Source organism: Malus sylvestris, chromosome 6 (genome assembly GCF_916048215.2).
Source record: "Malus sylvestris chromosome 6, drMalSylv7.2, whole genome shotgun sequence".
NCBI classification, from domain to species: domain Eukaryota; kingdom Viridiplantae; phylum Streptophyta; class Magnoliopsida; order Rosales; family Rosaceae; genus Malus; species Malus sylvestris.
In genome coordinates this window covers 1,560,339-1,574,323 of record NC_062265.1, presented here as the reverse complement: position 1 = coordinate 1,574,323, position 13,985 = coordinate 1,560,339, and the positions used below count along the sequence as shown (strand labels likewise).

Here is a 13,985-nt window from a genome sequence, read left to right as displayed (position 1 = left end):
TGATTGTTCCTAACTAATTTTTGTTTGCTAGGGCGTAGGCCACGAGCCTTAGCAAGAATATGTAGTTTCTTTTCAATTTGCTTATGATATTATGCATGTAGGTTTTGAATTATTAATCACCATGTTTAACTAGCTATCTAATTGTCTTAATGCTTGATCACCATTAAGATATTTAGAAAAGTAATTTGATGCAATTTTGGTCGGAGGTCAGTCCCTGAAATTTACGAAAGCTTCTTGTGGTTAATATGTGCAAGTTCACTTAGAATAAATATCACGTCTTAAGGGTTGTATGGTTTTTCAAAAAGTTTCACAAAACTTAATGAGTCATGTATGTTTAGATTTGATCTGAATACCACAAACGGAGATTGCATGTTTGATATAAGCTCCATGTTGAGGTCCAAGTAGACACATATTAGGAAAACCTAACTTTCAAAATATGTGTGTTAAGTCATAAGTAATTTGAAGAATTGTGTAGGATTGTTAAGATGACGGCAGAAGCCTAGTGCATTTACAATTTAACTTTCAAAAACCGTTTTCTTTTAGTTTATTTTATTTTGTTGATTTATTTAATTATTTCTATTAAATTTGTTTTTATCATTTTAAATCATAAAATCGCCTTTTTTCTGAAACTTTGATTTAAATAATTAATTAAACTTTGCTAGAGCCGACTATACTACAATTACTTTGTACTCTTGCAAGTATTTTTTATCTCTACTTTTGCAGATAGTACAAATCTTATCATATGTTAAACTGAAAATAAAATATAAAATAAAAATAAAAATGAAAAAAAAACAATGGATTTTATTAATAGCGACTAAATTAAAGTTACATCCATAATGTAAAAATTACTGAAAATAAAACATCCTCTTTCTCGTTTACTTACTTAAAAAATCAAACAAAAAACTCTCCTTGTGGTTGATAAAAAATAAAATAAAAAATAAAAAAACTGGATAAATGAAATCTCATAATTATTAAATTAAAACACTGAGGAAACAACATATGGTTCATATCATACGAAAACAAAACAGTACGTCGCCGACGTTTCAAGGGTAATATGGAATATTAGACCACAGAGATTGGTGGTTCTGGTCCCCAAAGGGCAGAAAGTCGTCCCCGGTGTTTGCTCCAATTGCTCCCATCTGCTGTTGCGGCTGCTGGTCTTGCAGGGTCATCATCTCCATCGGTGCAGCTTGAGACTGAGTTTGTTGCATGTTCATCGTTCCAACACTGATCGCTGGTGGTGGTGGCTGTGTTGGTACTACTTGGACTTGATTGCTCCCGTTCCAAGCCAACTCGTCATGCACTTTCTTCACCTTTCTATTGATATCCTCCACTTTGTGGTCAACCACCCACCCTAAGTCAGTCAAATCCCCCATGCTCAGATCGTGTAGGGACCTCCCTGTTAGACACTGGCTCATCAGGATTGACATTTCTTTCTCCCGGTTCTCCTTCTTCTGTTTCCTCAGCTGGTCCTTTGCCTTGTCAATCCGCTGCCTCAGAAAAGTCTCCATGTTCAGCTGCTTTTTGGTTTGCTCCATTGAGGGCATTGTCCTGAACTTCGCGTAAGTGCCTTGTACTCCAGAAGGGGATGGCCAAACCTCAGGCTGAGTATCGTTCTGTCCATAAACGATAGCACATGCCTCAACATCACAAAGGGTAGTGATTTCGCTCATCTTCTTCATAAAACCCTTCTTTCTTTTTTTGAATGTTAGTTTTCGAGTCGTGTGGTTTTGGATGTAGGCAAGCTTCACCTTCTTTCGGGACATGGTTGTTAGCTAGGGCACAAGGAGATTCCCTAGGGTTTGCTTAAGGAGGAGCCTTACAGTTTACTTGCTTGCTTAACCCCAACTCCACTGAGTGGTATTTATACTACTTACAAGGACCCTCCTCCTAAATTTTTTCAGATTTAGTCCACAACAGAAAGTTAATACTCTTAGGTTGCAGGATATATAAAAATCAGTAGAGACCATTTTGATATCTGTATACATTGGATGTGAAATTTATGACCGCCAACAAATTTACAATGTGGAATTTGGTGGAAGGAATCATATTAGCAAAGTAGCAAATTGTAGAAAAAATTGTAAAACGTGAGTTTGTTGGATGAGTATTTGATATTATCCACTCGTGTTTTTATATGGAAGGCTTTTCTATAAATTTCCATGCATGCATGAACATTCATGTATTTGGACACAAATTTTTTCGTGGCTCATTCATTCATTGAAAGAATTTAATTATGTTTAGCTTTGGTAATTATCATTAACAAGGTAAATTTATCACCCTCTTTCTTGTTGATAAGGATGAAAGTCCAGTTACAAAGAACACGACAACATACCTACGTACCCAACAAACAAACAAATATAGAAACATGTTTTGATGCAAATGGTCTGTGAAATACAGTGAATTGAGCAGCCAAGATTAGTAAAGCATCCACAAGGAAATTATCTAATTCTCAAAACATGTGGAGGCATGAAACTAATAAAAAACCACTATGTTTGGATGAAGAAATTTAAGATTACTAAGGAATTTTAAAATGACGGAATTTTTTTTTTTTTAGGATTTTGTAAATTTTCTTGTTTGGTTAACCTAAAAGAACAATGAAATTTGAAACGGAATTTGATATTTTTAAACTCTCACTTATATATGGAAATTCAGAAATAACACCTATTTACATGGAATTTAAACTAATTGGAGGTCCCAAATTCCACATTTTTTTCCACGTGAAAATTCTAAATTTCTATGTTTATAAATCCAAACAAAAGAATTGGTGCATGTCTTCATAAATTCTAACTTTTATCAAAATTCTAATTTTATTTCCCTCATCCAAACATAGTAAGTGCAAAATAGCCAATGTTAGAAATGATTAATTTAATCCTCAAGGGAATGGAGTACGGACGGTTCTTTTGTAGAATTTTTTTTTGTTCTGCGTCTTCTCTCGAATGCATATCTCCTTTGTTAAGTCTGAAAACCCTAAAACCTATTTTTGGATTTTTTTTTTTTTTTTTTTTTTTTTTTAGTAAAAAAAAACTCTCTTGGTAAACATTGGATTTGATCTCAAGGGTGGAGTTAAATTGACGTTCTTTTCATGTTTTAATATTAATCCATGATATAAAATCTAATGGTTAATGATTATGAATCCGTTGTTACATGGTGACCAGTATACTTGCATGTTAAATAGCTCAACGAAGCACGAGTTAATTACCAGAAGACATAGTAAAATGCTTAACATCGATCAAAAGTAGACATACGAAGCACATTTCAATCGAACTAATAAACTAGGATGAATATGATATATTTGTTCATCAAACCTTTCCCTTGTCGGAGGTAATGCCGATTGCAAGCAGTTCAATCCATTTCTACTGTCGTTAAATATTACATTTTTCAATGAGAGCAAATAATGGCGGGCAGCCATGATCATACGAAACATTTGTTATCGTTACCTCAGTGCAAAGCTTTGCTCCTCGTCTGTTCGTCCGTAGGCCTTCAGAAGAGTGAAAAATAACCGTCTCAGTTCTCTGCAGGCGACACCTCAGATTCAGCAGCTAGTAAATAACATGAATGAAGGTTAATTTTTCACTGAATTTCAAGCGAAAGATAGAAAACAAAGAAGAGAGCACTCACAATAATAGAAAACAAAGAAGAGATCGAGCACTCACAACGCGAACAATGGGGGCGAGGACAAGTTTATTTTCCTACTCCTCCGTCGGCGTGTTGTCGGATGATTGGATGATCTGGATGGCCTTGACCAGGAGAGGCGGCCCTGCTCCTCTTTTCAGGGTAATATCTGATGGATGAAGACACATGGCAGTAGATCAGACACATGGCAGTAGATCAGTGGCTGCTGCCATGTCAGCTTATATGGTTGGAAATGGTTGCTGCCATGTCAACCAATGTGGTTGAGGTAGTTGTAGTTGGTTGTAGGTGGTTAGAATCTGATGGTTAGGATCTATTGTCTAGATAAGGAAGGGTATTTTAGTCCTTAAGAAATGTTACTCTATAAAGCTTTGTAATCATGCTTTACAGATTCATTCAATACAATCAGCATTTTTCTTCTTATTTCTCAAACTTCTCTATTCTCTCTGTAATTCCTGTTTTGCATTTCCTTTGAACCTTCCTTTCGTAGCTATGGTTTCTGTGAAATACTTTTGTAATCATGGTATCAAAGCCATCGATCCGTTGTGGGTAGGCGAATGTTCATGGGTTCTGCAATTCTGGGTCTCTTCGGCTGAAGTTGTAGCGGTCGATTAAGCTTCTGGTATCTGCGGATCTCAGGTGATAAGTTTCTGTTTGGAGGTGTTTCTTTCTTTTGCTATGTTTGTCGAGGCACGAAGCCATTTCTTGTTGATTCGTTGAGGCACGAAGCCATTTATCTTGTGAATTTGTTGAGGCACGAAGCCATTTTCTGTTGATTTGTGAATTTGTTGAGGCACGAAGCCATTTCTCTGTTGATTTGTTCGTTGAGGCACGAAGCCATTTTTCTTGCGAATTTGTGAATTTGTTAAGGCACGAAGCCATTTTTCCTGCTGATTTGTTGATTTCTGCGGCACGAAGCCATTCTTGCAAATTCTCTGTGTTTCTACAATTCTTGGATTTGAGGAAAATGACGGTTCCTGGTGTGAAAATTGAAGGTCTTTTGGGGATGTTGACGATTAAACTGAATGATAGGAATTTCTCTAAGTGGGTTTTTCAGTTGAAGTCAGTTGTGAAAGGGTACAAGTTGTTTGATCATTTTGATGGATCTGTTGTGTGTCCTTCAAGGTATATCATTCATCCAGAAAATGGGGTTACCACACAAGTTTCTGAAGCTTTCTTGGAGTGGGAATCTGTTGATATGGCTTTGTTGAGTCTGCTTCTTGCTACTTTGTCTGATGAGGCCATTGAGCATGTTCTTGGATGTAGAACGGCACATGAAGCTTGGTCCAGTTTACAAGATAGTTATGCCATACTCTAAAAACTGAATTCCAAATCTTGCAGAAAGGGGGAGATTCAATAGATCAGTTCTTGTCCAAACTTAAGGATATCAAAGAACAATTGCTTAATGCTGGTGAGACTATCTCGAATAATGATTTTATCTTGGCTGCTTTATCTGGGTTACCTCGAGAGTATTCTACAATAAGGACAGTAATTCTTACTAAAGATACTCCTCTCACATTGAGAGAATTTCGTGAACAGTTGTTATGTGCTGAACGGGAAGCTGAATCTGTCTTAAATAATGTGTCTTAGAGTTTTTCAGGATTGTATATGCAAGGGTCATCACAAAGCTCATCTCAGGGATCTACTAGTAATTCACAAGGGGTTTCGTATACCACTGGTGGTGTCCTTACTCAAGTGCCAAGAGGAACATCATCTTTCGGAATGCAATCATCTGGTCTATCACAGGGCACTCCCTCAAATGGTGGTTCTGCGTCATTTCCATTGTTGCCAATGCCAGTTTCTCCTACTATGCCAGTGCCTTATCCTCTGCTTCCTGGAAATCCATATGGTGCCTCTCCATATCCATTTCCACAATATTCTGAGTTCTCAAATGCCTACGGTTTTGTGGGAAATGCCGGTGCTCCAAGGCCTTACTCAAATCCAAATAATGGTTCTAGATCTTTCAGGCCTAACAACAACATGAATGGAAATGGTGGTTTCAGGTATTCACAGGGAGGAAATACTACAAACAATGGCAGAGGTCAATCTTCGGGTAACCGACAGAATACCGGAACTTGGAATTCGTGGTCCGGTAACACTGACACCAGATCAAACATTGTTCAAGAATGTCATATTTTTTTTAAACGGGGTCATACTGCTCCAAATTGATGGAAAAGATCTAACAATGCAAGTTCAAGTGGCTCGGTAGTTGAGTGTTAGATCTGTGGGAAGAAGGGACACAGTGCATTAGACTGCTATCACAGGAATAATTTTGCCTATCAGGGTACTGCACCATCACCAGTGTTAACTGCAATGCAAGCTGAAGCTCAGCCTAATTTCTTACCAAATGATTCCTGGATTGTGGATACAGGGGCGTCACATCACATGACTGCCGATGCGAATGCTCTTCAGCAAGTTAATACATATGATGGTACTGATCGAATTACAATTGGCAATGGAGAAGATTTGCCAATTCATCACATTGGATCTGCAAAATTATACACATTACCTCGAACTTTAATTTTGAGAAATGTGTTGCATGTTCCTACTATTGCAGTTAGTTTGTTGTCTGTTAAACAACTGTGTAAAGACAACTTCTGTTGGTTCATATGTGATGAGAATAATTTCTTTGTGCAGAACAAGGTAACCAAGGCTGTGATTTACCAAGGAAGGAGCCATGAGGGAAAGTTGTTCAAGATTCCTACCAAGTTACTTACAAGCACAGCAGTGAAGTCTAAGCACAGGTCAACAGGTTTACTTGGTCAGAATGTGAAGCATTTAGTTTGGCATCAGAGATGTGGGCATCCCAGTAATGAAGTTCTATCTACAATGTTGAAGCAATCTCAGATACATAGTATTGTTGATGACACACACTATATGTGTTCAAATTGTATTTCTGGAAAAATGACTAGGCTACCTTTTCTAGATAAGAAAGACAAATCTGTATTTCTTTTTCAAAAGGTTCATTCGAATCTTTGGCGTCCCTCACCTACTAAATCAGTTGAAGGATTCAGATATTATGTCAGCTTTGTAGATGAATTTTCTAGATATGTTTGGATATTTCCATTGGTAAATAAATAAGAAGTATTTGATGTTTTTCTCAAGTTCTACAGTTTTGTCTCTACTCAATTTCAAGTTGGTATTAAGTGCATTCAAACAGATGGATGTGGTGAATATATGAGCAACAGATTTCAGAATTTCTTAGCACATAAGGGTATAGTTCATAGAGTTTCCTGTCCATATACCCCTCAGCAAAATGGAATTGCTGAGAGGAAACATCACCACATTGTGGAGACAGCTATAACCCTTATGACTGCAGCTGGTTTATCTCAGGAGTTGTGGTTTCATGCATGTGCTCATTCTGTTTTTTTTATTAATAAAATGCCATGTAAGCTTTTGGATTTCAAATCCCCTTATCAGTTGTTGTTTGGGCTTATTCCTCGATTACAAGAGCTGAAAGTGTTTGGTAGTGCAGTCTATCCATATATTAAGCCATATAATGCAAATAAGTTGCAACCAAGAGTTGTACAATGTATTTTCCTTGGGTATGCACATGGATATAAAGGTGTCATATGTTATCATCCATAGACTCGAAAATTCATTATTTCTAGACATGTTCACAATGAAGATATGTTTCCCTATAAGAGTAGTTATACAGTTTCAAGAGATCAATCTAAACATCAGTCTAATTCTCATGAAGCTACAGATAACAGGTCATCTGCAACATTTGTTCTTCCCTTGCATCCTAGAGCTGCTAGTTCAGTATCAGATACAGTGAATTCATTTTCTAGTAATGCAGTGCCTAATTCAATTTCTGAGTCTGCATCTTCAGTATTACAGTCACAAGTTCAAGTCTCAAGCTCTCCATCATCTCAACAATCTGAACCAACTTTCCCCTCTCCAAATCCAGCCTCTGTGTTACCTGTCCTTCATCCTGCACAATTAGAGGTACTTCTCCCTCTTGATACATCTAATATTGCTCATGATTCACATAGTGCTCCTCACACTCACAGGATGCAAACCAGGTTACAAACTGGTACTATTTCTAGAAAAGATTACTCTAGTTATATTGCCTCTTTGCCCGAATTATCTACTTTGAAATTGGATGATATAGCTACTGGTCAAGGTGGATTTTCTTTTCTGGCTCATAGTAATGATATTGTTGAACCACAATCCTTTCGAAGTGCTGCATCAAATAAACATTGGCAGGATGCAATGCAAGAGGAGTATGATGCATTGAGGAGTCAAGGTACTTGGATTTTAGTTCCCCCACCTCCTCATAGAGCAGTTATTGGAAGTAAATGGGTCTACAAACTGAAGAAGAATCCAGATGGTTCCATTTCAAGATATAAGGCCTGATTGGTTGCTCAGTGCTATTCTCAAGAATATGGTCTGGATTATTTTGAGACTTTTAGTCCGGTTGTTCGACACACCACAGTCAGACTCATTATTTCACTTGCAGCACAACACAGATGGGAATTGAGACAACTTGATGTGAAAAATGCATTTTTGCATGGTGAATTAGAAGATGAGGTTTATATGACACAACCAAGAGGGTTTGTTGATTCTCAGCATCCAAATCATGTATGCAAGTTAGTCAAATCTCTGTATGGTCTTAAACAAGCACCTCGAGCATGGAATGCGAAGTTCACTGGTTATTTACCTGCAATGGGATTCATAATGTCTCAATCCGACACTGGTCTATTTGTGAAGCATGATGGAGTGGATGTTATTGCATTATTACTCTATGTGGATGACATCATTCTCACTAGATCTAATTCTACAAAGGTCCAAGCGGTCGTTCAAGAATTAGGGGATGTATTTGATCTTAAGGATATGGGTAAACTGTCATATTTCTTGGGACTGCAGATTGAGTATAAGTCGAATGGGGATATTTTTCTAAGTCAGTCGAAATATGCTAAAGACTTGTTACAAAAGGCAGGGATGGATAATTGCAAATCTGTAACTACACCATGTAGACCTCATACTCAATTTCTTTATTCTGATGGAACTCCTTTGGCAGATCCTACATTGTATCGCAGTTTGGTTGGTGCCTTACAATATATCACCTTTACAAGACCTGACTTGGCATATGCTGTCAATGCTGCATGCCAATATATGAACACTCCCACTAGTTAAAAGAATCCTCCGATATGTGCAGGGTACAATTTCATATGGCCTCACTTATTCATCTTCATCAGATAGTTCACTTGTTGCTTTCTTTGATTCCGATTGGGCGGCTGATCCTAATACTAGGAGATCCGTCATAGGTTTTGTGGTGTATCTTGGCCACAATCCAGTTTCCTGGCAATCTAAGAAGCAAGCTTCAGTTTCTAGGAGCTCCACTGAAGCTGAATATAAGTCTCTTGCTCATTGTACTGCAGATATTACATGGATTCTGAATTTGTTGCGCGATTTGCATCAGGTCTTACTGGAACCTCCTCTCATCCATTATGATAACTTGTCTGCTTTGGCTTTGTGTTCCAATCATGTCTTTCACACACGAATCAAACATCTCGACACAGATTTTCATTTCATTCGGGAAAAAGTTCAGAAGAATGATATGCTTGTTCAATATGTCCCCACAGAGGAGCAAACAGCTGATATTCTGACCAAAGGATTACACAGTCCAGTGTTTTTTAAACACCGTTGCACTCTTCGCCTTGGTTCCCCAGCCAAGATTGAGGGGGGATGATGGATGAAGACACATGGCAATAGATCAAACACATGGCCATAGATCAGTGGCTGCTGCCATGTCAGCTTATATGGTTGGAAATGGTTGCTGCCATGTCAACCAATGTGGTTGAGGTAGTTGTAATTGGTTGTAGGTGGTCAGAATCTGATGGTTAGGATCTATTGTCTAGATAAGGAATGGTATTTTAGTCCTTAAGAAATGTTACTCTATAAAGCTTTGTAATCACGCTTTACAGATTCATTCAATAATCAGCACTTTTCTTCTTATTTCTCAAACTTCTCTATTCTCTCTGTAATTCCTGTTTTGCATTTCCTTTGAACCTTCCTTTCGTAGCTATGGTTTCTGTGAAATACTTCTGTTATCAATATCCGTACGCAGTACATACACACAGTAAAGAAAAAAAAATTGGTCAATGCACCTAGCAAAATTTGATTAGTGCGCCATTTTATTCAACGTCTCGTTTTTTAATTTTGTTGGTTAAACATTTCTTCATTTTAAGACTTTAATTAAACATTTTTTTTTTTGATAATTTTATTAGAGGTATATTTGCTTATATTGGTACATTTAATTACCTATAATATTGGTACATCTGATTTTATGATATATTTGTATTTTTGATATATTTTCTTTATTGGTACATTTAAAATCTAACGTACCAAAAGGCACGTTTATTTTCAAATGTAGCATAAGTTTTATATACATTTTTTCTTATATAATTATCTATAAAATTTTAACAAATTAATGAAGTTTATGTATGAAAGGATTAATGACATTTTTTAATGATGAAAGACACTAATAAAATATAATAACATAAATAACAAGTTACTTTTGTTTAGTGATAGTGAGGAATTAGTTAAATTAATATTTTTAATAAGGCACAAATTAAAATTTTCAAAATTTTAATAATTCAAAGTATCAAAATCTCACCAAAATAATTACCAAAAATAATAAGAATATGGTAAAATATATAATATAAAATTGACTCAACAAGTAGCTTCTCTGTCTAAGGGATTCCTTGGACCAATTCTCCAAGATCTTACCAAAATGTCTCCTTCATACTCTTATCCAACCCCACTTGAGGTGTATACAAACTAATTACATTGAGGAGTTCTTGTCCTAACATAATTTTAATTGCTATAATTCTATCCTTGACCCTCTTAATATCTACAACATCTTTTGTTAGTTTTATCCACGATGATGTTGAACATCGTTTCTCAATATGTTTGTGCCCGAATACCAAAGTTTGTATTCGAGATCCTTCGCCTTAAGACCAACTCACTTAGTTTCATCGAGGCACATAATGTGGAGCCAAAAATAATCAAGAAAATTATTGAGGCGACACGTGAACTTTTGGGTAAAAAGACAAAATTACCCTTGAGACACACTAGGATTTCCACGCGCAAACAGCGGATAATAACGGCTCAATCAAGGAAGAGTCAAAGGTGATCAAAATGGTATTCATTCAAAACCCTCTCATCACTCCTCATCAAATCCCCTTTCAAAAGGAAACTCCCAATTTCTTTATTCTAATTGGGATTAATTACCAAATTAATTGCAAGATATTAAATAAGGCAGCCACACGGTCATACGCCGAGCACTAGCACTTCTCCAAGCAATGAGCCATACAGCCCACCTAGCACTGTGCCACAGCGCCTCAATCCACGGCCCCAACTGCACAGCTTCCCTTGGCTCTAGCCAAGCCGAGCAGCCCAAGCAGTGGCCTCTACCACAACACTCATCGGCCTATGTCGAGCCAACTCATGGCCTCTATTAGCCAACATGCCACACATCCTGACGATTGCCCCGCAACAGCACTATCCAAGAAGAAGACAAAGAAAATTAAATTTTTCTTACCTCGATGCGGCGCAAAGAAGACAAAGAAAACAACGAAAGACGGTCATTTGCACAGGCAAGTGTAGAAGATTGCTAGGGGAGTATCCTCTAGCTTTCTCTCTCTTGTAGGGTAGAATAATTGCTCTCTGAATTTGATTTAATCATCTACTTAAGGTAGACTTAAATAGACTTTAGAAGTGATTTATTTCCCTTTCCTAGAAGGATCTAATTTCCAACTAATGTGGGAATGTACATCAAAATAGGAAACAATCTTACATTTCCTAAAGCAAGGGAAGATCTCTACACTTGTTGCCCTTTCCTGCGAGCAGCCCAATAGTTGTGAGGGCATTTGTGGAGTCAAAAATAATCAAGAAAATTATGGAGCGACACGTGGACTTTTGGGTAGAAAGACAAAATTACCCTCGAGACACATCAGGATTCCCACACGCAAGCAGTGGACAATAATGGCTCAATTAAGGAAAAGTTAAAGGTGATCAAAATGATATTTATTCAAAACCCTCTCATCACTCCTCATCAAATCTCCACTCAAAAGGTAACTCCTAATTTCCTTATTCTATTTGGGATTGATTACCAAATTTATTGCCAATTATTATTTGACATAATATCTTGCAATTATATTCAAAAAACACCATAAGTGGCCGGTCCCCATTTCTCCAAATAAGGTTGGCCACACCCCCTATATATAGTCTCATTTTTCTCCAAAAAGCTAAGTTCATTTTCTCCCTAAATTCTCTAAACACTTTCTCTCTCAAATTCTAACTTTGGCATCGGAGATTCTTCGGCCAAAGCTCCCCATTCATCGTGGGTGCGTGAGGCTCTTGGCCTTAATCTTAGGTGTTATTATTTTGCAAGTACATTTTTGTCAAATGAGAAGAATGTGGAAATTTGCATCCACACATAATACTTCTCCTTCTCCTAACCATAACTTCTACTACTTCCATAGATTTTCCCATTTACATTCCTATATTTCAAGTTCCTAAACGCATTCTACTCTCTTGAATCCTATCCTCATGTCCTAACTTCTTTGGCCTTACCTATCCAATAAGATTAAATACTTCTTTTGCGTGTCTTGGGTAAAGTTGATGCCAGTAGGTACTTCCAAACTTTGAGTGGAGTCATTCAAAAAGTAGTTTTTGTAGTGCCTTTTCTCGTTTGACAATGCATCCGTGCGTCGATGGACATACAATGACCCTTGCTCATTTATCACTGTACCCGAGCCACACAGCGTATCACTTCAGTTGATAACCAAGTTTTAGCGCAATTTTGTTTAGAACTCATATCATAAGGATTCGACGTGAAGATCAAAACGTTGGTTGTCAACTACCCAGCGCACTCCATCTCCTCATTTATTCAGGCTTAGAACCGACAGTGTAAGATAAACTTGCATACAATAAAAGAATTGATCATATATCATATCTTTCTTCTTCTTTTTTGTTGAATAAATTTTACTTCTAACAATGACTAAAATTATTCAATTTCTTTCTTAAACCTTTTTTTACATTCTTTTGCTATATAGATCAAATAAAGTTGATTAAGACTTCTATGAGAAATATAAACTCATCTTTCAAAATTTTATTGGATTCTAGACCAACACCTATTTGAAGTAATTCTTAATTCAAAGTATTTTAAATTGGAAATAATATAAGGGAAAGAACTGCATATTTTATTAATAATGACAAATGAAAGTTACATCCATGAAATATAAAAGTTATTAAAATTAAAACATCCAACACCATGTAAAGTTATTAAAACATTGTAGAAACTTTACGTGGTCATATCAAAAGAAAACAAATTACTAATGTTCAAGGGTAAAATGGTGTATTGGACCATATAGCAGGGTGGTTATGGTTCCCAAACGGCAGAAACTCATCCCAAGTGTTGGCTTCAAGCCCCACCATCTGCTGATGTTGCTAATGGTCGTGTGGGGTCATCATCTCCATAAGTGATGCCTAAGTTTGCTGCATGTTCATCATTCTGTCGCTGATCGCTGGTGGCGGTGATGTTTTTACTACATGGCTTTGATTGTTCGTTCTAAGCCAGCTCGTCATTCACTTTCTTCATCTTTCTATTTATCTCCTCCACCTTGTGATTAATCATCCAACCTAGGTCATTCAGATCTTCCATGTTAAAACCCTGCAAGGACCTCTCAGTCAGACACTTGCTCATCATGATTGACATCTCCTTTTCGTGATTCTCCTTCTTCTGTTTCCTCAACTGGTCTTTTTCCTTCTCGATCCGCTGCCTTAGAAGAGTCTCCATGTTTAGATGCTTCTTAGTATGCTCCATTGACGGCATTGTCTTGAACTTTGTGTACGTGCGTTGGACTCCTGCAGAGGATGGCCAAACCTTATCTTGAGTATCATGTTTTCCATATATGATAGCACATGCCTGAACATCACAAAGGATAGTGAGTTCAGACATCTTCTTCAGTAGTCCCTTCTTCCTTTTCTTGAATGTCAATTTTCGAGTTTGGTCATTTTGGATGTAGGCAAGCTTCACTTTTTCTCAAGTCATTGTGACTCGCTGTAAACTAGGGCACAAGGAGGAGCCCTGGTGTTTGCAAACTAAGGTGTAAGGAAGAGCACTACGGTTGCTTGCTAACTTGTTTGCTTTAACCCCAACCCCACTAACTAGTATTTATATTACTTGCAAGGACCTTCTTATAAATGCTTTCAGATTTAGACCAGAACAGAAATTTAATGCTCATAGGTTGTAGAATGTATATAAAAAAATCAATAGGACATTTTGTTATGCATATACATTGGATGCAAAATTTATGACGGCCAACAAATTTACAATGTGGAAT

At 37.1% G+C, this 13,985-nt stretch overlaps 1 protein-coding gene and 1 pseudogene across 1 annotated transcript; both read right to left on the bottom strand.

Annotated features, from left to right (window-relative positions):
* Positions 1 to 671: 671 nt before the first annotated feature.
* LOC126627394 (agamous-like MADS-box protein AGL80) lies at positions 672 to 1,785 on the bottom strand. The gene has a single exon (XM_050296865.1). The coding sequence runs from the start codon at positions 1,764 to 1,766 to the stop codon at positions 1,044 to 1,046; it is 723 nt and encodes a 240-aa protein (XP_050152822.1). The 5' UTR covers positions 1,767 to 1,785; the 3' UTR covers positions 672 to 1,043.
* An 11,425-nt stretch (positions 1,786 to 13,210) lies between these two features.
* LOC126625683 (agamous-like MADS-box protein AGL80) lies at positions 13,211 to 13,693 on the bottom strand (annotated as a pseudogene).
* Between the last annotated feature and the right edge of the window lie 292 nt (positions 13,694 to 13,985).